The sequence below is a fragment of the Pristis pectinata genome, chromosome 28, assembly GCF_009764475.1.
Source record: "Pristis pectinata isolate sPriPec2 chromosome 28, sPriPec2.1.pri, whole genome shotgun sequence".
Taxonomy (NCBI): domain Eukaryota; kingdom Metazoa; phylum Chordata; class Chondrichthyes; order Rhinopristiformes; family Pristidae; genus Pristis; species Pristis pectinata.
The window spans coordinates 25,100,743-25,125,095 of record NC_067432.1 but is presented as its reverse complement, the minus strand read 5'-3'; the positions used below and the strand labels follow the sequence as shown (position 1 = coordinate 25,125,095).

General features: G+C 45.0%; 1 protein-coding gene across 1 annotated transcript in view; it reads right to left on the bottom strand.

The window, feature by feature from the left end:
* The window catches only part of adamts17 (ADAM metallopeptidase with thrombospondin type 1 motif, 17), a 357,749-nt gene that overhangs the window by 213,671 nt on the left and 119,725 nt on the right, over nucleotides 1-24,353 (bottom strand). Inside the window, 1 exon segment of the mRNA XM_052040638.1 lies at nucleotides 21,697-21,802. Within this exon segment, the coding sequence (XP_051896598.1) occupies nucleotides 21,697-21,802 (106 nt within the window).

The window sequence follows — 24,353 nt, the reverse complement described above, 5'->3', positions numbered from 1 at the left end:
ATCCCTGGGCCACCCCAGTAGTTACTAAATTCCAATTCAAGCAGCCTCCTGCAGGAGTGGAGGAGGCTGAATCACCAAATGGCTCTAACACTCCTTCACACCCAGAGTAGCAAGTCAAGAGCTGACATGGGAATAGTCCACCAAAGCTGTGCCTAGAGACAGACCACATCACACCCTTTGGTCTGCCACTGGACAAGAACACCCTCTGTACAAAGCTAGATTGTGAGGACAATGGAAAGTGCTCGCCACCAGACAGAAATATAACTCTGGTAGATGAACATGAAGGAAGAGCGGCACCATGGCACAGCTGGTAGAGTCGCTGCCTCACAGCACCAGAGACCCGGGTTCAATCCTGACCTCGGGTGTTGGTCTATGTAGAGGTTGCACGCCTCCCTGTGACTATGTGCTCCAGCTTCCTCCCCCATCCCAATGATGTGCAGGTTGGTGGGTTAACTGCCTGTTGTAAACTGTCTCTAGTGTGCAGGTGAGTGGTAGAATCTGGGGGGAGTTGAGGGGATGTTGGGAGAATAAAATGCTATTTGATGGGAATGTAGAGAGAATACAATAGCTGTTGTAATGGATGGTCGGTGTGGACTCGGTAGGCTGAAGGGCTTGTCTTCTTGCCGAATCACTCTATGACGCTAAGGAGGAGGCAACAAACATCCTCCTACTTCCTCACCTGAGCCAGTTCAGGTGGAGGGCGTCGATGGGCTATCAGGGAGGGAGGGGTAATATCAGCCCAACGATGTCTTCGCTTAACCCACCTGCAGTTATAAAGAGCCAGAATCTGGGCCACATTTGCCTTTGATCTGAGGGGTACTAAGACTAACAGGAGCTGCCTGAAATCGGCTGATGAGGCAAAGATTGGGAATGGAGCCCAGAAGGTTCCTTTTCTCTGCCATAGCCAGCTGGCCCACCGTGGGCGCTGCAATCCTCGGTTGTTTTAATCTTTCATTACCAACAATTACAGCCACAAAGCTGTTAATTGTTTGTCTGCACTTTCGCAACTCAACACTATAATTAAGTTAAATTATTGTTCTATAACAGGAAAAGCAACTAGTAATACTTTCCTCATAGCAGTAACAACAGTACCCAATAATTTGTTTTAACTCAGTAAAGTAGTCTCACTTCCCATCTGTGCAGTTATGATACAACCCAGGTAGTAAGGGGCTTTCTGTTTGAACTCACATTCCCTGAATTAGCAAATTTAGAACAGACTCTAATTACAGGGTAACTCAACAGCAAAATACAGCAGATACCAGAACTTCTTTGCAAGGGTTTTCCACTCGAAAGCACACGTGTCTACGTTCTGCAAGTGCAGTGTTGTTTGCATTTGCTTCTATTGCAGAATAAGATCCATCTGATGCAGGATCCTTGTGTAAATACCAAAATCCTGAGCTGCCCTTGATCTGTTTCTCCGCATTGCAATGCACGTGTTTGTGTTCACCTTCCTTACTTTGAATGCATGACCTACAAGGTAAATAGAGAAACACTAATAGACAGAGAGCTGCTAGAACGCATGCGACTGGTTCACTAACTTTACAACCACACTGCACATTGTGGGCATCATACACATATATTGCATTCCCCTTTTTGAAAGTGAACTACATATTTGCATTAATTACAAATTTAACTTATTTATCAGTTTTTAACCTCTTTTCCAATGAACTTATCCCATGTGTTGCAATACTTCCTTACTTAAGGAAGGTATCACTTGACTTAATTCTGTAGAATCCTGTGCCATTTCTTGCAGAATCTCCAATGGATCGATTTCTGGAGCACATTCATGATCACAGAGTTCATCTACATTTCCTTGTGTATCTCTTACAGGAATTAAGTGACTTGCATTGGCACTTCTGATTTTCTCACCTATGTGCACAGGTTATCTCTCTGTGCCACTATCACTCCAGCATCCCAATTCTGAGTGTTTCAGTGTTGGACTCAGCCAGTTCCATCATGGGTACAGCTCTCTCCACCACTGAGGACACCTACAAGAGGAGATGTCTCAGGAAGGCAACACCCATCATTAAGGATCCACAGCATCCAGGCCATGCCCTCTTCTCATTGCTGCCATCAGGCAGGAGGTACAGAAGCCTGAAGACCCACACCTCAAGGTTCAACAACAGCTTCTTCCCCACTGCCATCAGGTCCTTGAATGGACATGAAAAACCTTAATACTACCTCGAACTATATTTCCCTCGACTTACACTGATGTTATTTTGTCTATTTTTGTTTTTTCTATTGTGTAAATTATGTATAATTTATGCTAATTTAAGTTTATGTAGTTTATGTTTGTCACATTGTAATGTACTGTGCTGATACAGCAGAAGGCTAATTTTCACGGCACTTACATACCCTGGGTATGTAAGCCTATGACAATAAATTTGAACTTGATTTTCCAGGTGGTGCTAACACACAAACTCTACCCCATTGTTTGAATTGTTTCTATCCATGACTTAAGGCATAACATTGTTTCTGTCTCAACTCTTTCCTTTCACTCTCCTCTCAGGATTTGGTTGAATAACTTTCTACACATGGCTAACTCAGCTGGAGGATAATCTATTGTGGAATGTGGCATCGTCCTGTAGTTTAGCAAGGCAATTGATAATCAATGTCTCAAGGTTAACCTCAGCACCTCTGTGAGAGGGTCCTCAACTGGAGCCTTTCAATACAAATTAGGAACAAGAGTTGGCTATTTGCCCCTCAAGCCTGGTCTGTCATTCCATAAGGTCATGGTTGATCTGACTATAAACCTCCATTGTTTATCCCTGGTAACTTTTCATCCCCTTATTAATCAAGAATCTAGTTACCTCTGCCTTAGAAATATTGAAAACCTCTGCTTCCCCTTCCCTTTGAGGAAGAGAATCGCAAAGACCAGCAATTCTCAGGAAAGGATTTCACCTCACCTCTTAAATGGATGATGCTATATTTTTAAATAGTAATCCCTAGTTCTAGATTCTCCCACAAGAGGAAACATCTTCTCCACATCCACCCTGTCAATATCCCTCAAGATCTTATGTTTCAGTTAAGTCACCTCTCATTCTTCTGAGCTCTAGGGGATATAAGCCTAGACTGTTCAATCTTTCCTTATAAGGCAACCTGCCCATTCAATGCAAGAGTCTAATAAACTTTCTCTGAACTGCTTCCAATGCATTAATATCCTTCCTTAAATAAGGAGATTGATACTGTACACAATAATCCAGATGTGGTCTCACCAATGCTTTTGCATTCAACTTCCCTATCAATAAACCATAACATTCTGTTAACTTCCTAATTATTTGCTGTACCTGCACACAAGCCTTCTCTGTCATGCACGAAGATACCCAGATCCCTCGGCATCTCACTGCTCTGCAATCACTAACCATTTAGATATTATGATTTTTATTTCATTTTCCCTGCCAAAATGGACAATTTTACATTTTCCCTCATTATTCTCCATTTGCCAGATCTTTTGCCCACTCAGTATGGTCACAGCTTATCTTGAAATCTTTGTAGCCTTCTTCTATCCTCTTCACAATTTACTTTCCTCCCCATCTTTGTGTCATCAGTAAATTATACATTGGTACGTTGGTTCCTTCTTCCAAGTGAGTAATTTACATTATAGATAATCAGGACCCCAGCAGCGATCACTGTAGCACAATATGTGGGTTAATGGCCTTCATTAAGCAGGCACTGACTACAAGAGCAATCTTCTATCCACACCAATATGTTACCTCCTACACCATGAGCTTTTATTTTCTGGAATGATCTTTGATGTAGCACCTTATCAAATGTCTTTTCTAAATCCAAGTATAGTACATCCACCATTTACCCTTTATCCACAGTACACGTTACTTCTTCAAAGATCTTTAGTAAACTTGTAAAACACAATTTCCCATTCACAGAACCATATTGACTTTGCCCCTGCTATAATGCTTTTAATAATAGATTCTAACTTTTTCCCTATGACAGATGTTAAGTTGACTGTCCTGTAGTTTCATGCTCCCTTTTTGAATGAGGGAGTTACATTCAATATTTTCCAATCTAATGGAACCCATCCCATTTCCAGGAAATCTTGGAAATTTAAAACCAATGCATCAACTATCTCATTCTAATTTATCTAACTCATCCTCCTCTGGATTCCTCAACACAGAGACAGGTTGAGGCATAGACTAGATTAGTTTTGCACCGGGCTTGATACAGGACATGAGCATTACAAGCTGTGATAACTGTATTGGTATCCTGAAACATTTCTATGCACCTTTCCATTAGTTTATCTAAGTGTATGCTGAACTACTCTGAGCCAACTTTCGCCCATCACAGTTTGGTTGATTAGTACCATCCGTTGCAGCCATTGGTGCTTCTACTTGCTGACCATTGATTCTCAAAAATTTCATCTGGTCTATCGTCTGCGATACTTCACCCAAATACATTCCAACGGCACTGTATTCTACATCAACGCCGCTGGCGAATATTAAGCAATCTGTGCCGCGTCAATGGTTATGTCGATGCACTGACCAGTTAAACAGTCTTGTAAGCATTCTTCTCTCTGCCATTTCTGCTGTTACTGTAGATGCTCCATGTCCAATTCCCCTTTGTTGAAATTGGTTTTGATGGCGTGTAAACTTGTTTTCTGTGGCTTCTTGCTGTGGAAACTTCTCCTCTCCGAAGGAATTAAACTGCTGGAATCACTTTCTTTAACTACCTTATTGCATGCAAGATCAAATTAGGATTCCGTGTGTTTAAAGCATGACCAGGCTATCACACTGCTCAAGCTCTAACAATGCACCACAATTACAATGTTGAGACAGCTCCTACTTTGGGGCAATGCACTCACTAACAGTCTTGACTGACTTCTCATTCCTAGTTCCAAATTTCTAGCTTGATAATTTCTGAGGATTATGAATAAAATAATCCTGTAGCAACAAACAATTTGCTGGAGGAACTCAGCAGGTCGAGCAGCATCTGTGGGGATGAAGGAAGTGTTGATGTTTCAGGTTAAAACCCTGCACCAGTCCTTTCACCCCACAGGTGCTGCTCGACGCACTGAGTTCCTCCAGCATTTTGTTGTTGCTCCAGATTCCAGCAGCTGCAGTCTCTTGTGTCTCCTGTTGTTTTTGTGCAACCTTGCTTAACAAAACATCTTTTGCTTTCCATTTCATCAAAAGATCTGCTAACATAGTGTACATTTCAGAACTTATTTCAGTTAGAAGAATGGCTTTGTTGAGTTTTTGTGCAGCATTACTCTGTGCAGGCACATTGTCTTCACTCCCACCAGTGGAGATGTTATCTGCTTGAAAATACCTTTCTATGCTTTCTATATGTGAACTAAAGGTCCACACAGTTGGTTTCCAATGGAGCTTAAGTCTGAGCAGTCAATATGTCCAGTTCCCACTCTCATAGTGACATAATTTGTGCTCACAAACCATTACACCTCACAATGCCGTATCTCATGTGCTTTTTGTCTGATTACTGTTATGTCTCACATTGTGGTGCTGCTGTGGACTTAAACTAATCCTTACACAGTCAAAGTTAAACTGATCGGTCACAGACTTGTGGACTCACCACACACACCACCTCGCTCCACAGATGCTGCCTGACCTGATGTGTATTTCTAGGATCTTCTATTTTTACTTAGAATTTCCAGCATCTGCAATCTTTTTTGCATTATTTCATTGTTTTACCTTCAATTTTTTTTGTTCATCTTCTAATGCATCCTCATCATCAGATTGTCATGTCCGTTCCTTACTTCAAACCCAAGTAATGCAGAGAAACACAAAAAGAGACAGAGAACAACTCGAACACATACAACTGGTTCATCCAAACAGTGTGTAAGACATAGAGTCATAGAGCAATACAGCACAGATACAGGCCCTTTGGCCCAACGAGTCCATGCCGGCCATGGTGCCCACCCATCTAGACCCAATTTCCTGCGTTCAGTCCTTCTAAGCCCTGCCCCAATCACTTCCTCTGGCAGTTCATTCCATATATTCACCACCTTTGGCGTGAAAAAGTTGCCCCTCAAGTCCCTTTTAAATCGTTCCCCTTTCACCCTAAATTCATCCAAGGAATGAAGACCTAGCCTGGCCAACCTCTCCCTGTAACTCAAGCCTTCTAGTCCTGGCAACATCCTCGTAACTCTGTTCTGCACTCTCTCCAGTCTAACTTTGTCTTTCCTACAACAGGGTGACCAAAACTGTACACGGTACTTCAAGTGTGGCCTCACCAATGACTTATACAACTGCATCATAATGTCCCAACTCCTTTACCCAATGCCCCGACTGATGAAGGCCAGTGTGCTAAACACCTTTTTCATCACCCTGTTGACCCGTGACGCCACTTTCAATGAACTATGCACTTGTACTCCTAGGTCCCTCTGTTCCATTACACTCCCTCGTGCCCTTCCATTCATAGTGTAATCCTACTCTGGTTTGACTTAGGGTTAGGGCACTGTGAGACAGTGGCTCTATAGGCTACACCACTGTGCCAGATCTCAGATCAATCCCATCTCCCCCACTTATTTCCCTGTAACCTATTCCCTCTCACGTGCCAATCAACTCTCCCCGATTCTCCCCCTACCTGCCCCAGAGGCAATTTACAGTGACCTATTAACCTACCAGCTGGTCTTTGGGATGTGGGGAGAAATGCACACACCCAGGGGAAACCCACACAGTCACAGGGTGAATATGCAAGCTCCACACAAGCAGCACCAGCGGTCAGGATCGAACAGGAGTCTCTGGCGGTGTTTGGCAGCTGCACTACCTGCTGCTTCACTGTGCTGCCCCACCCCCCACTAGAGGGTGGGGTGCAGGAGATCCGGAGACTCCTGTTCCATGAGGTGCAGCTGACAATCACCCACAGCAGCAGCAGCAGAGCATGGCCTCTGATAGACTGAAGGGCTCCTGCTGTAGGGACGAGTAGGCAGTCAAACCACCTCACTGGACTCTCACAGGAATGAGCCAGAGTGGGTGGAGCTCTCCAGACCCCTCCATTAGCAAGGATCGGGACTACATCCTGAAGGCAAACAAGTCAGGGAATGCAGCTGGAGCTGATGGAATCTATCCCAAATTCCTGAAGAACAGTGGACCACATCAGGGAAGTAACTAGCAGAGCTGTTTACCAATATCTGCAGCACTAGAAACATTCCAGAGATCTGGTGTCAATCCAGGACAGTGGCCATTGCCAAGCAGACAGCTACTGTTCCTTGCTCCTGCTCTCCTTAACCCTATCTGCTAGGTGGACAGAACCCGACCCAAGGAACAACGATGCCAGCTCAACAGGAGGCTTTTGCACAGGGTGTAACTGCTGCGATCAGGTCCTGCCACTGACCACTCACAGTGAAGCCCCAAACCAGGATGGGTTGAAGATGGGAGCCAAGCAAACTGACCTCCCCTTTATCTGTGGCACTGTTTGGGGTGCCAGTGGGCTGCCAATCTCTCCGACATCAGCTGTTGGATGAAAATCCTACAACTAGTTAATTCCATGACTAGCAACTGACAGATCTGTGTGCATCTGGAGATCGGAATCACCCACCCCAGCACAACCAGTAATGGGTACCCATGGGGTCATAGATAGGGTGAACACACATAGTAGTTTGCCCAGGGAAAGGGAACCAAAAACTAGAGGGCATAGGTATAAGGTGAGAGGGGAAAGATTTAAAAGGGACCCAAGGGGTAACTTCTTCATGCAGAAGGTGATAGGTATGTAGAATAAGCTGTCAAAGAAAATAGTTGAGGCAGGTACAATAACAACATTTACATGACGTTTGGATAAGTATATGGATAGGAAAGGTTTAGAGGGATATGGGCCAAACACAGGCAAATGGGACTAGCTTAGGTGGGCACCTTGGTCAGCATGGACGACTTGGGCTGAAGGGCCTTTCTCTGTGCTGTATGAGTCTTTGACTATTGCTGGCCCTCCTCAACACATACTCCAGCGACCTCCCTCCCACAGCCATGGCTCGTTGCACATTCTGAGGCTTGGACCTGTTTCCCAAGATAAAGAACTTCAGGAGTCACAAGAGACTGCAGATGCTGGAACCTGGAGCAACACACAAAACACTGGAGGGATTCAGCTGGTCAGGCAGCATCTATGGAGAGAAGTGAATGGTCAACATTTCAGGTAGAAACCCTGCATCTGGACCGGATGAAGGGTCTTGACCTAAAACGTCAACTGTCCATTTCCCTCCATAGACACTGCCTGACCTGAGTTCCTCCAGCGTTTTGTGTGTTGTTAAAGAACGACAGGGTTTGAGAAGCACTCACAGAAAATCCATACCCTCAGGAAACCCACCTCAGCCAGCGGAGACTCTGGCTGAATTCTACCAAGACTGTCGTTTCAGTTGTCCCTCTGAACATGCTGAAGGTTGGAGTAGAACTTGGCTCAGCACTGCGGCAGGCAACTCCCCCACAGTCCAACACCAAATCAGCCCAGTGCCACCTTAACCACACACTGACTCACTGAATATCAGAGCCAAGGGTGAATCTCGCACACAACTGGCTCTGGTCTACCCAACAACACAGGACTGCTGCTCAACCCAGCAGAGAGCACCACAGACACATCCAGCTCCAGACAGTCATGAGAAAGCTATCCGGAGCACTGAGTCCACATCGCTTTTCCTGCCTGACCCCACATTGAACCTCCATGAAGAGCACCACTAGCTAACAGACGACAAAGCACTTCAACTGACATTGGACCTTAAAAACCTTCCACACACCAGCCCTGAATGGAGCTCACCTCAAACCCAACAAACCGACAGTCCCACCTCTCGATGGTGCCCCCTGATCTCTCCCCAAACATCAACTGCAACGGGGGATCTGAACAGAGTGATAGAGTCCAGGGAAAGGATGGACAACCCTCGAGTACTGGAGGACAGGCAGGGGAAGGTGTGACCACCTGCTCCACATTAAGGATAAGGAACAGCCTGACCTGTAGCTGTGGCCATGGAACTCCTGCCCTGAGACATCCATTCTCTGGGGCACAAAAACCATTCACACTGCCTCACCTCAAGCCTGAATAGAATTGAGCTGTGGAGACACAAGAGACTGCAGATACTGGAATCTGGAACAACACACAAGATGCTGGGGGAGCTCAGCGGATCAGGCAGCATCTATGGAGGAAAGTGGACAGTCAACGTTTCTGGTCAAGACCCTTCATCTGGTCTAGACCAAAAACATCAACTGTCCATTTCCCTCCATAGATGCTGCCTGACCCACTGAGATCCTCCAGTGCTTTGTGTGCTGCTTCAGTGCAGTGACAGTGCACTGAGAGCACTGTGATTTTACACTGGTAGTACATGTTTCACTGTAAATCATGCTCTGCAGCAGTACTTTTGACTGGCTTCCAGCCATCACTGTCGAGCTGCAGTAATCCCCGTCCCTACAACCCCTGGCCAGCAACAGTGCTCTCAGCAGCACTCTCTTGGACGGAGTCCCAGCTTACCACAGATGTAACAAGCAAATCACTCCAAGCTGCCTAAAAATCATTTGTATGGCCTGCTCACTTCTCAGACTGCTTCATTGCCTCAAACCCTGTGAAATATCTCCACAGCTTCAGATCATGCCTGGCTGACATTTATATAGAAGCCAGATGTGAGAAGGTCCAGTACAGAGACAAGGGGCCAAGTGGCCTCCTTCAATAGTAGGAACATTTACAACTCTAAGTTAAGTAATCCATACAATTGCAACAGAAGGTGACGGGCCTGAGCTCTGACAGGGATGGGAGACACTTACAGGAGAGCTGTTTTCTAAATGATATATTGCAAGGTAACATGGAAAGCTAAGTTCCAAAATGACCTTTAACCCCAGGGCTTTTCAGAAGCTGTAAGCTTCCATATGGGTGACAGAGGCCACCTTTCCGATGTGCACCATTGGTCATTGTAGCCATATTTTGAGGCCAATATTCAGAGAAAGGTAAGGGAAGCAAACTCAAGAGTTGGGGCTGTCAACTTCTAAACTAACCAACTTTACTTGAGCAGCAACCCCTGAACAAATACATCCATTCTGCTGCAGCACCACCTGGTGGTCACGGATACCGTCCCATTTACAGATCCAAAATAATTCAGAATTGCCCTGCAAAATAAGTCCCAACTGCCCCTGCAAGTTCTGTGCTCAGCGAAGGAACACCCTTGCTGAACATGTCACACCGTGCAGAGCAACAAGACCAATTCCTCACCCTCCTGCTAACACCACCCCCTCGCTGCCTCCCTGACCCACCCCTCCTTGTTGCATCTCTCACCCTGACCACTGCCACTCCTCACCTTGCCCATGTGCTTCCCTCCCCATCCCTCATCCTCCTACCACTGTCTCCACATCCTCACCTCTCATCGTCACTCTGCCACTCCCCTCACTGTATCCCTGACACTCCCTTCACCAACATCTTACAATCTTCTCATAACCTCCCCCCTCATGTCACTGCCTCCCTAAACTTGCCTTGTTCCCCACTTGTCACCTCCCATTGCTGCCTCCCACACCCTCTGTCACTCCCTGGGCGCCTTCCATTGCCACCTCCTTTGCCCTCCCTTGCCTTCCTCTTCCTCTTGCTCTCCCTCACCCTCCTCTCTCATTCTAATCTTGCCCTCTCTCGTTCTCCTCTCACCCTCCCTTATTCTCCTCTTGCCCTCCCTCGTTCTCTCCTCGCCCTCCCTCATACTCCTCTCGCCCTCCCTTGCCCTCCCTCACCCTCTGTTCTCCTCTCGTCCTCCCTCATTCTCCTCTCACCCTCCCTCATTCTTCTCTCACCCTCCCTCATACTCCTCTCACCCTCCCTTGCCTTTCCATCGCTACCAACCCTCAATGACCATACCTCAACAGGAAAATGGCGGCACACGGCTCACCTTTGCATTAGTCCCAACCACTGTTCCAACCACGAGGCTCCTCTGTTCCCATTCCAGGAAATTACCGTGGTCTGCAGAGAGGTCAATGGGGGCAGGAGAGGGGTCTCTGAGGGCAGGAGTTCAATAAAGGCAGGGGGAGGGTCAGTGAGAGAGAGTGGAGGGGTCAAGCAGGGGCAGGTGAGAGACTGTGGGTGGGGTCTGTGAAAGCCGAGGGTTTAAGAAACAATGGTGAGAGGTCAGCCAGGGTGGCAGAGGGTTAACTGAGGAGGTAGTCATGGATGGAACAGGGTGGGTAGGGAAAGTCAATGAGGGCGAAGAGAGTGGCAGGGGCAGTGGGAATTAGATGGTGGGGCAGTAGAAATGGGTGGTGGGTCAGTGGGAATTGGGAGATGCAATGAATGCAATAATCTAACCAGGGAATGAATGGACAGCCAGGGCACCGAAATGATTCCATGACCTCATTGGCACAGATCAGCCAGCCCACTGGGCATTTGTCACCCTTAGGGTAACCACAGCTGCTGAGGTAAAATATTCCAAAAGTACACAAGCCTCTTATAAAATCTCCTTATCTTCCTTCAAAATGGCCCTCCCCTTATCCTAAGACAATGTCTATAAGTGTGAGTGCTCCTTTAAGAATTGGAGGTGTACAAGTGATAGGACTTCAAATGCATTGCAGTATCAGACACTGTTGTTAGTGGAGAGTTACTGCCTTCAATAAATGGTGTTGTGTTGGCAGTTTGACCTCTGCTCTTGTGAGCAGCAAAACTAAGCAGCCTACAGGCAAGATTTGGGATATGGGCATTTGAGGGAGGAGTATAAGAGAGAAACAGTGTGAAGTAAACAGAGGATAGGGTTCAGCAGGTAGAGCAGTGACAACGGTTGGCAGTCGATATGGCGGATAGTCAATGAGGTCTAGAAGCACATGGAGATCAGCCATTGTCCCTGTATCCAGAATAAGTGAAAATGTTCCTGTGGGAAAACATTATTTTGTGTGGTTTCTGAGGAGGACATGGAATAGAAAAACATGCGAGAATGTGGTGATGTAGCTGGAGATGGGGCTGGAGACACCTGCATGTTGGTGAATCTTCAGGCACCGTGAACCACAGATGACGGTACAGTGAAAACCTTAATGGGACATTTTAATACAAACACCAGCAGAGATTTTTGAGAGTTACAGGTGTGACACATGCAGTTAGTAACCTAAGGAATGGTTACGGTGAGGACACAGACCAATTTCTAGACCTTATTAGATCCACCGTTGCCAGATCACTTAATGTGCTGTCTGGTGAATGAAAGAATTTGAATGAAACCATTTGACATGTTGGAACTAATGTTCAAGGGAGCCTGCCGAGCGACTGCCTGTGCAGGAGGTGTGCTCTTGGACTGTCATCGGGGTAGATGGGTCCAGCTACTGACTATTTTCTGGGCCAGGAGAGCGCACAGTGATCAAGGGCACAGACTGGAGGGTCTGTGTCATTGACAGGATCACACCATTGGGCACAGAGGAAATCCAGAAGCAATTCACACTTGGAGTGCACTGATCCCACTCAAGCAGATGACTGGTCTGGTGGGATTGAGAGCTATGGACATCTCCAGTTTCGGTGGAGCAGGCTATCAGGCTGCAGCTCCGACAAAATATCCACGGAAACCAGTGGTTGTTTGGTTACCAAACACCTACTTGAGGCAATGGGAGGAGTGCAGCGAATACGGGTAATTCTCTCCACAAGAGCAGGTGTGGCAACCAAGTTACAGAAGGAGAGGCACCAGATGGAAGTTAATGACAGTCCATCTGATGAGTGTAAAGCTTGGATTGAAAGTAAAGCGAAACCTGTGACCTGCCTGAGATGAGGTGAGACAAAGTTATGTAAACTGAGAGAAAGTGATGTGCTAGAGAGCCAATGACCACAGCGAAACCACATGGTGGAGAATGGGAGTGTGATATCCCAAGGTGAGTAGCATGAGAATGGGCAATATCAATAAAGAATTTATCTGAAGTCCTGGGCTCTCGGTGTTGACAGGGTATCTGCCAGGGTTCATGTCTAGTCCATTGCAAGTCACCAAGTGAAGCAGATTACTGGGACAGAAGGTGCTGATCGCAGAAGGGCTATTGGAGACCACCATGACATTGAGAAAAAGCTATAAAGAAAAGTAACAGTTGGCCAGAGACCTAGACCAGAGTTTTCTGAGAACATAACGAGCCTAGGGCTACTCTGGAATGAGTGGCCCAAGTGAAAGACGTCATTTGAAGAGTGACCCTGCCATCCCAGGATAATGGGAGTATTCACAAATCCTGATGGCAGGCAGTTCAGAGCAAGAGTCTACAACCCATTTGAACAGGTTGATACAGCCTATTGATGGGAGTTTTAGGACAAGTATGGGGCATGGAAGGAATCCACAAACGAGAAGTAAAAGGCTCAGCAGGTAGTGCTGTAGTGAGGTGGCAGAGATGATAGTGATGGAGATGAGATAATGCCATTTTTGGGGACTCACTCAGTGGCCACCAGACTCCTTCTGTTTACAGAATTGTTGAGTGGCCTGAATTGAGCACAGATAGAGCTGGATGCATTAAGAGAGACTGCTTTACAATGCAGAGGGAGTTCAAAAGCTCCAAAATTCATGGGACGGATATCATAGTGGGTGACATGCTAATGTCAGCCCAGTATAGTCAGAGTGCAAAAAGATAGACTGAAAACATTTATGGCAGAATTCAAAGCCTTGTCGACGATCCAGTAAAGGAAACTCAGCGAAGATGACAGTGTGACTTCCAAAGGGGCAGCTGGAAGAAGAGAAAGGAGGAAGGGTCCAGAATCTACAGGAAGTGAGAGTGGGAGTTAGGATGCAAGAAAGCGTGAATGCAGAGGCTAGAAGATGGAGAACCTTAAGAAGCAACCAAAGTAGAAACTGTTGCAACAGGGTCCGTGCTGTCCTGTAAGGTTCCATGTACCTGTGTAATTGTAACTGCTGTAGTAGTTCGTGAGAATTATTAGACCTGAGTTAAGTTTTATGTGAATTGCTTGATGCTTAGAAATATGTAAAACGGTGTATTCATAGTTATGAAGACAATTACATGGAAGCAAAAATTACAGAACAGGATGTGAGACCAGATGTGTATAAAGTATATCTGGAGAAGTGATCTACTGGAATTAACAGTGCTTGGAATGAATACTTCAGAGATACTAAGTACAGGTTATAGTGAAGACTTTGCTGGCAACAAGATACTGAGTGAATTTACAATTGATTATCTTTTTTAAGTATATTTGTAAAAGAATGATTAATTGTATCAATTCATACATGTAGTCAACTGATTGCATGATTTAATGTGTGCAAGTAGCTTATAATTTATAAAGTAAAACTCTTATAATCTGCTCCAGACTGTTCAGATGTTCTGATGGTTCAGGATCTGGTCACACCCCGTCCACTCACCAGGGAGGCAGTTCCAGTTCTCCTTTCCTACTGCCCTGGATCCCAGGCTTTCTTTAAACTCACCTGTTTCTATTTTTTGCAGTCCCTTTACACACTCGGGTTTTGCATCTGGTACTGCCTTTAAACTTACTGGGTTCACTGGAAAAATTATTATTCCACAGTGCAACTTTTAGAGAATAAGTACATTAAATGTATGATGGAGTAACATCTAGTAATCTGGAAAATCTACTAGTTCAGCACCACCGAAGTTGCAAACTTACCAAATTAATGGAGTTTTACTGTAAAAGCTCATTATTTCAGAGGGGAAGAAGTGCAGTGAAAAGGTAAACTTAGGATCAGACCAGGGAAACTAACAGGGTTACTTTCTGGCATGTTTTTGGTGTACTGTTGTACCAGATACTGGGGAGAGGTTACTGCCTACAATAAAAGGTGTTCTGTCTTTAGCTTCACCTTTGTTATTTGCCTTAGGAAGCAGCAATGCCAAAAAACCACAGATACGACATCTTGCAGCTGGTGAGTCACCAGTATCCACCCCACCAGTTTTTAACAGTCTTGTATGTTTCAGTGAGGACATCTCCTTTTCTTCTAGTCCAGCTCTGACCTGCAGTGATCAGCTCGTCTCGGCCTGGACCACATTGGCTCTGGAGGCTTCTCCTGCTCGGGACTGCTGTCTAGTAACTACTGCTGGGAATGGAGTGGGATAAGACAAATTGGGAGAGAGTGCAAAGGTCAAGTATCCAACATAGCAGGAGGAAATTACACAGTCAATTAATTCATTCTTGAGGCTCTTTGTTTAGCCAATTTGTCACCACTCTGAGCTCACACTCGAAATTGCTGCAGCTGGCCTCCTATTGCAGGGAGTAATCAGCACCTGTCAGGTTTGTTATTGACAACTAGTTAAAGCAAATCCAACCCTCTGCTTTTACACACTACACTGATTCTAGTACAACATGCTAAACATGCTACAGTAGGTCCAATACAACATGCCAAACATGGCACAGTTTCTAATGCAACATGTTAAACATACTGCAGGGATTCCACTGCAACATGCTTAACATACTAAAATGATTTCCTTACTACATGTTAAACAACTACAGTAATTCCAGTACATGCTAAACATCCAACACTAAGCTCAGTACAACATGCTAAACATGCCACAGTTTCCAGTGTGCCATGTTAAACATCCTCCAAGGATTCCAGCACTACATGCTAAACATACTAAACTCATTCTTACATCCTAAACATACTACAAAGATGCCTTTACTATATGCTGAACATCCTACAGTCATTCCAAACATACATACTGAACAGAGCTAGAAGAATAATTTCAAGGTAACAAACATTCACGCAAGTCTGCGGAGAGAGAGGAGTGAAAATTAGTTCTGACACAGTCTGGTATGGAACTCAAACATAAATAACTTAAAATAAAAATTCAAAAGTTGTCAAATTAAACTTTGAAAATTACACTTAAACTTTGAATAATTAGATTTTGAATTGCAAAACAAACTCTGGTAGTAAGAAGACACAAGAGACTGCAAATGCCTGAATCTGGAGCAAAAAAAACTGCTGGAGGAACTCAGCGAATCGGGCAGCATCTGTGGGGGGAAAGAAGTTGTCGAAATTTTGGGTCGAGACCCTGGATCAGGACCCGAAGTGTCGACCGTTCCTTTCCCTCCATAAATTCTGGCACTCAGATTGATAGTTGGGGTCTGTATATTAATTGATGTTACAACTGAGGTCAGATTATCGACGTCTTCTGGCTCTGTTGTCCACCACTAATCACCATGATGAAAACAGGCCTGTGAGTCAACACTGGGGTGCCATCCAACACCCATTATTTTACATTTGACCATTTGCAGTGATAAAAGTAATTTTCCTGAAATAATCTTTGGAAAATCTCCAGCCACTCTAAACTAAAATGTAAAAGCACAGATATTACTAAATTGCAAATAACAGCTGCATTTATACAGGGGAGCTCTTATTTTTAATACCTCCTTGTCCTACTCTATATTCTAAGAGTAGCCCACTTTGAAGTCTCACTAATTTAGAATTGTTCACTGCCCAAAGGGAACAGAAGGTAGAAATAAGCAGCTCTTTTTGTCTTTTCCTAGCAGCAGGCAGTGTCTAGCGGGGTGCCGCAGGGAGCAGTGCTTGGACTTAAGCACAAAAACTGAGGTTGACCTTGCAGAGCTGCACTGCTAGGTTGCTGAGCACTTGGAGGGGACGTCTCTCCAATAGACCTTAAACCAGGCCTCAAGCACCCTGGCACAAACATAGAAGTTCCTTTCCCCACTATTTCAATACAGGACAGAAGAATTATCCCCAGAGTCCTGAACACGATTGATTCCCTCTGACACCTCATGAAATAAAATGTACCATGTTGAGTAAAGGGGCATGCGAGACTGTACTTCAAAAGCACATGGAATTTCCAGAGGTGCTACAAAAATGCAAGATTATTTACTTGTCTGGCATCTGGCTGGAGCAGTAACCCAGAGATTGGCACATTTGAAATCCTGCTCTCAAATCCCTAAAACTTTTTTCCTTATGGAACACCAGCCTGTTCATTTCCAAGCTTATTCACTCCCACATGAAGCAGGATGATTCACTTATCTTCTTCCCTCTCTGTATTTTTTCACATCTTTCAAAAATATCTCTTACTCCAGCAGCTGGCAATCAAAGAACATCTGGAACACTGCACAAATTCCTCTGGCTGTTTCTGTTCCACCAGATCCTCTCCCTTTGTTGGACTTATGAACAGCCACCAACTCTTCCCCTGCTGCTGGCAGCTCTCTCATCCTCAGTGGGCTGACTACCCTTTGAAAATCTCAATCTGAACACTTCTCGCTTTCCTTGATGTGTTGGATTACCTCCAGCTCTGTGATCTGGAGCACAAATTAGAGACACCTCTTACAGTGGGTGTAAGATGCATCACAATAGTTTCACTGATCCTGAAGCAATACATTCAGGCATAAACACAAGCTCTTCGGAAAGTGTTTCTATACTTCAGCCAGAGCCTGATTTAATACACTGGCCCTGAAGTCTGTAGAACAGAAACTGGTCTTTAGTATCTTGTGCCTTGTCTGAAATTTGGGAGAATTGAAGTTAATATAGTTGGGACATGAACTGACCCTCTGGGAAACTCTTCCATTCTTCAACACTTCCAACTGCACTGCTCATGTGCTCATTCAATCCATCTGCTCAGACCAGTGTTGCTGTGGCCACATCTCTGCCCAAATATTATGGGTGATAAAGGGAAGACTCAGGATTGCCTCAAGTTCCAGTGACCTCTGGTGCTGTCAGTGCAAAGGTTGAGATGAGATTTCTTTATTAGTCACATGTACATCGAAACACACAGTGAAATGCATCTTTTGCGTAGAGTGTTCTGGGGCAGCCCGCAAGTGTCGCCACGCTTCTGGCGCCAACATAGCATGCTCACAATTGCCTAACCCGTACGCCTTTTGAAATGTGAGAGGAAACCGACACAGACACGGGGAGAACGTACAAACTCCTGACAGACAGTGGCCGGAATTGGACCCGGCTCACTGGCACTGTAAAGCGTTGCGCTAACCGCTACACTACCGTGCCCTGTGACCAGGGGTTTCCTCCTCATGCCCCATTTTCCTCTCATATCCCAAAGACGTGCAGCTGGTTCGGTTAACTGGCCATTATAAATTGTCCCCAGTGTGTAGGTGAGTGGTAGAATCGGGGGGGAGTTGATGGGAATGTGGGGAGAATAAAATGGAATTAAAGTAGATGGGTGGTTGATGGCTAGTGTGGACTGGATGGGTGAAGGGCCTGTTCCCAAGCTGAATGACTCTATGACAATACATCAGCATCATGGCTTTTGTCTTCGCTTTGCTTGGCTCTAGGATCTACATTTGGAAAAAGGGCAAGGCAAGAATTCGGATGTGATACTGACGACAGTATCTTGCAGTTGTACAAGAGGTTGGTGAGGCCGCATTTGGAATATTTTGTGTTCAGTGGTCACCTTGTTATAGGAAAGATGCCATTAAGCTGGAAAGAGTGCGAAGGATGTTGCCTGGACTCGAGGGACTGAGTTATGGAGTGAGGTTGAGCAGGTTTGGACTTTTTTTATTGGAGTGTAGGAGAACCAAGGGTCCCCTTATAGAGGTGTATAAAATTATGAGGGGCATAGATAAGATCAATGCACATAGTCTTTTTCCCGGGGTTGGGGAATCAAGAACTAGAGGGCATTGGCTTAAGGTGAAAGGAGTGAGATTTAATAGGAACCTTAGGGGCAACTTTTTCACCCAGAAAGTGGTCAGGATATGGAGTGAGCTGCCAGAGGAAGTGGTTGAGGCAGGTACGTTAACAACATTTAAACGGTACTCGGACAGGTACGTGGTTAGGAAAGGTTGAAAGGGATATGGGCCAAACGCGGGCAAATGGGACTTGCTTAGATAGGAATCTTGGTCGGCATGGACCAGTTGGGCCGAAGGGCCTGTTTCCATGCAGGATGACTCTATCACACTTTGACAACACCGTGTCTGCCTGCTTAAGTCCAGGAGTGGATATCGCTTGATTGAAGAGGTTATACAAGAAGAGTAGGAATGAAGGACAAAGACCCTGCCTTGAGATTACTTTCTCTCAGAGAGACAATAAACACTTTTCATCTAAAGTTATGAATGGTGACTTCTTCTACAATGTCTGAAGTGTGGCAGGACCTCTTCCACGCTGAACGTTTCACTCCACTTGTGTGACAGTTTGGGCCTTTGAAGAATGGAAGAGAATAAATTAGAGGTGTCTCGCACTTGTGCTCTGGGCAAGGGTTCCCAACCTTCATGGTGCATGAGTCAGTTTGCAATGATCTTTGTGGTGACTGAGTTTGACCAATCGGGGACTGCAGGTTTGAGAGTGTGATTGAATGCTGAAATGAGGAGCAGTGCATTGCTCCCAGCTGATCACTGCACATTCATGAGAAGCTGAGAATGGATAGACATGATGCACAGTAGAACAAGGAGGGGCATAACTGCCCAGCGGAAGAGGGATAAGCTTAGTTTAGCACTCCTTCTGGGACCACATACCTCTCCTCATTGCAACAAAATCCTGGTGTGAGTGTTGTTCACACTGAGCTGCTGTTGCATCTCTAATGCCAGACCAATAATTTGCCCTGTAACCCACTGACCACATATTCCCTCTTCTTACAAACTTGCTCCCCAAGTATCTGCACAGCTGGATTGGAAACACATCGTGCTGGACCTCTCCACACCCCTGGGCACCTCCGTCCGGTTCCAGGAATTCCTTGTCCTGATACTTTAAGTTCTCTTTAAGCTGCTAAAAATGTCTAAAAAACGCACACCTAGCAGCACAGCGTTCCTACCTCTGCTCGTAGTGCATGGAGATTCTTTTAAAAATGAATAAACAGACTTTGTGCTATAAAATTTACAGCAAGTCATTCCTACTTCCAACTTATTGGGTGACCCAGCAATGTCAGTACTTACTGTGTTTTGGGAAAACTATACAATTAAGTTTAGAAACATGACATTAATCTCAGAATGATGAAGTAAGGAAGGATCTGCCCCTCCATTACAGCAGCGATCGTCCTTAAAGTGCCACGGTTCGAGTACAGTCCTTATTGTTCGCCTTTGTTCTATGTTTTGTGAAAGGAAGGACCATGTGGATAGTAGGTCAGCATTCTCTCCCAATTCACCTGCCCATCTCTTGCCCATCCTGCTCTGGGAGACCAGAAGCAGCCTCATGTAAAGCTAAAGGAATGAACTAAAAGGAGCCTGGAAGTGCCAGGAATATGAAACCAGTCAGGAAGCATCTGGACAACATTCCCTTGCCTTTGCCAACTTGGCAGGTCCTTTATGCAGTTCCAGAATTTTCCAATTTTATTGCCTTTAGAATTCACGAGAGCAAGACCATTAACTTCTGGCCAATCCCATCATTAACCAACTGTGGATCCTCCTCTCATTGGCTTACTTCAACACAGATGATCCAACTACTTTGCCATTCCAAAGATGTTAACAATGAGACATTGTAGGAGAAGGCACTAGAGGCACCAATATCTGGTTAAGATCACAAGGTACTATCACACCTGGATTACTCCATTCCTATGGCAACCACCATTAATTGCAGGATGTTTAAATTGCTTGGTGATTAACTAACACACTGTTAAGGAGAAGTTGAGTTGGGGGTAAGGATCTCTTAAGGTGAAGGGGTATTGGAGGATGGGGCCACAACATCTTCTGAAAACCCTTGCCCCTTCTGCTGAAGATTTACGGTTTAACTGAAGGGTCTATAGGTCATGCCTCAAGAGTGAAAACTGCTGCAATTTCCATTTTCAATCCAAGTCAAACACCACCAGTCCTTTTGACAAATTTCGATGTAGATTTGCATAGATCTGTAGTGTCATCTTCTGCTTTAGGTTGCTGCCTGCAGAGGCCTCTAGGATGTAATCAGGTAGGGTTAAAACCAGGCTCACTGTCTTTCAAATCAAATGTCAATTCATGGCTGCATCTCCCTGCTGAAGAACAGGTATAAGTCCCATAGCAAGGGATCCTCTCTGCTGCCTCCAACCGACGCCACCAATGCCTGCCTCATATGTAGCACACCTTCTGCTGTTCTAGGATACTGTGCAAAAATTACTTCTATGCTTCTAATAATCGAACAGTGATCACCTTTCCAAGAGTGCATTATGTGCATTAAGATGTCCAAAGGGGAAGAAAGGCATAATTGTTTTTCATTCTTTCAATTCAGTCTTCTTATGGACCATATAACAATGACTGAGATACGATACAGTATGTACAATACGTCCGCTGTCACATGACTGCCAGTATCGGGTGCTCTGTATTACCTGGACCTGATTAACATAAATTCCATGACATCATGGCCTATATAACACATCCCTGTCACACTAGGAACTGTATCACATACCCTCAAACATACAAAGTCCAATTTACACAAAGATACATTTCACTGTGTGTTTCGACGTACACGTGACTAATAACGATCTTAATCTTAATCTTACTGCTGCCATCACACACAGCCTAACCTGTATAACAATGCCTCTGACATACTATGGCCTGTACAACACAGCTTCAGACTATCACAGCCTGTACAATACTGCTTCAGGCACACCACGATCCCCTTTAGATGTTCTAAGCCACCCATGCCTGTAAAATATAATGTCAGAGATGCCACACCCATCATACGCAGGACTGCATAACACTCCTCCAACACACTGTGAACGGCATAGCAGAGTTCCTGTCATATCTCTTCTTCTTACTGGAAGATAGTTGTTACAGTTGCAACCAATGATCATTCATTAAATTAAAAACACTTTCATTTTCATTATGCAAACGTGTGTAACAAATCACTGGAAATTCAGATCTATTTAAATCAATGATCTTTACACTTCAACAAGTACAGCATTTTTATATGTCAAAGCCTTGTTGGGGAGCACATTACAAAGGCTGAGATTAGTTTTGACGTACTTGTGGCCCAGCTCGTGAGCAATGGTAAAGGCCAGGCTGAGGCCATTATCTTCAGCAAGCACACACTTGCGCTTCGGATTGCAAGCTCCTCCCAGGTACGCAATTCCTGTGGGAGAATTCCAAAAGAAATAGTGATTAAATAATTGGAGGGAAAACATTGGAAATAAACAACCAAAAATGAAACAGCTAGGTTGCATTCAGGATGTCTGACACCGTAAGCCAGCTCACTCTCCCTCGGGCTTATGTCATTTCCTAAATCTCCTATTTGAGGAACTGCTTGGCTCAGCTTTCACTCTGCAGCTCACATAAAACCTCGTCACACCGTGCTGCCGTGTCAGGTATTGGGACACTGGTTTCAGTATTATTACAAAGAAATATTCTGTAGTACAGGCAATAAGCCATCAATGATGCTTGGCCAGTGACACAGTGGAGTAGGGGTGCGGGAATTTGTATAGAAGGCCCCATGTTGATGTCTCTCAGGGATGTAATCAGCCAGGTACAGTAAAGGTACCAGGTTCAGTGAATACATCAATCATTCTGATGTAAATACAGCTCCTGGTTGAATGATGTTTGGATCGATGCTAAAAGTCGTTAATATTAATATTGTGTGTATTCTTCAAGCAGTATCACCAGCTGGAACAGGATTGAGAGTAATTAAATGGGGATTTATAGCACTCTTGGAATGCCAGCTGGAGCTCAAGACCTTCCCCTCTAATCTCCTCCCCATTCGCACACCATGGCACATGCCAGCAAACTGTGTGCAGAAATACCATATGTGAGATGGTGCCTCACCGAGAACACAAACATCACTCCCTCTTGTTTCCACAGTTATAGCCAGGGATCAGCTGAATTTTCTGTTTAGAGCAGCTAGGACCTCACTCCCTATTCTCTGCATTATAAGCAAAATTAAAGGGGTAAAGTCAGTTTAGAAAAGTGCCTTCACAGCCCCAGTGGGGTGGGGGAAGGGGGAGCATTCAGTGCTGGCCATGGGGTGGGCCAGGCTATTCCAGCTGTGCCTTCCTCAGCTGCAGGGCCAGATGTTTGCAACTAAAAGAAAGGTGTGCCTCTCTTCAGCTTAAGCATGTGGCTCTAACTGGGCTCTTAGTACTTTGGGTAGCAAGTAATAACTGCAACCTTTCTGAAGTCACACTTGAAGCTTGCCAGAGTGCTGGAGTCCTGCATATATGCACTAACTTATTGGCCACTGTGCAGACAGGATGCCCTTATAGTGGGTGTACACCAAAACACCACCTCTCAGTGCCCAGATCACTGCATGGAGTCAGGGACATGCTGCTATTTGACAAAAACAGGGCTGCCTCATCCCATTTCTCCACCTTCATTAGTTAATGATGAAGCTTTTTGCCCTGATTACCAAGGTCTCACATCTCAGCATATTACACATTGGCTTAGTGGAGATGGTATCTGTGGTAAACTCTGAAGGAGCTCGAGCCATATTGGTTCAATTGCCAATGGCAGTGTTGTCCACATGGTCAAGGTTAAGATAGAGTCATGGGAATAGGCTCTTCAGCCACCGAATCCACGCCTGCATGACTTAGCATGTGGAAGGAAACCAGAGCACTCGGAAGAAACCCGTGTGGTCACAGGGAGAACATGCAAACTCCACATTGAAGGCACTGGAGATGAACTCGGGTCGCTGGAGCTGAGAGGCAACAGCTCTACCAGCTGAATCAGAATCAGAATCAGATTTATTATCACTGACTTAGATGACATGAAATTTGTTGTTGTGCAATTAAAGTACAGTGCAAAGACATAAAATTATTATAAATTACAAAAATAAATAAATAGTCGAAATAAAAGGAATGATGAGGTAGTGTTCATGGACTGTTCAGAAATCTGATGGTGGAGGGGAAGAAGCTGTTTCTGAATCATGGAGTGTGGGTCTTCAGGTTCACATTAAACGTAAATAAAAACTGTAGATCTGAAAACAACACAGAAAATGCTGGAAGCACCCAGCAGGTCCAGCAACATCTGTGGAGAGAGAAATAGAGTTAATATTAACCTGATGAAGGGTCTTTGACCTGAAACACTAACTCTGTTTCTCTTTGCACAGATGCTGCCTGACCTGATGAGAGTTTCCAGCATTTTCTGTTTGTCGCACCACTAGCTGCATCACTCAGCAATGCCAAAATCTCTCTGGTCCTCTACGCTTCTTAATGCCCGAGCATTTATTGTGTATTTCCTCACATTCTCCGAACTACACTCCATTTCCCCTTACCTCCCGATGTGACCAGTCAATTGATGGTTTCCTGTCTTTTTCCCCAATTACAAACCTCAGCCAATTTTTGTATCATCAACAAACCTCTCAATCATGCTTCCAACATTAAAACCCATGGTTTTTAGAGAACATAGAATTGGACTTTAAGTGCTGAATTCTGTAGAACAGCTTTCCAGTCACAGAAGCACCTGTCAACCATTACCCAATCGCTGCTGCCAAGTTTGCGTCCAAGTTGACACTCTCCCTGTATTCCATTGGCCTTTAATGCTGTGTTCAGTATGCCTGTGGGATCTTGTCCAAAACCTCCCTGGTCCAATGGAACCAGCTTCCTTAATTCTTCTTTTCACCCCCAAAACCTCAGTTATGCAGAGCCAGGTACTGGAAGAGTTTGTAATGTCAGTAAGCCTAGAAATTCTTCAAA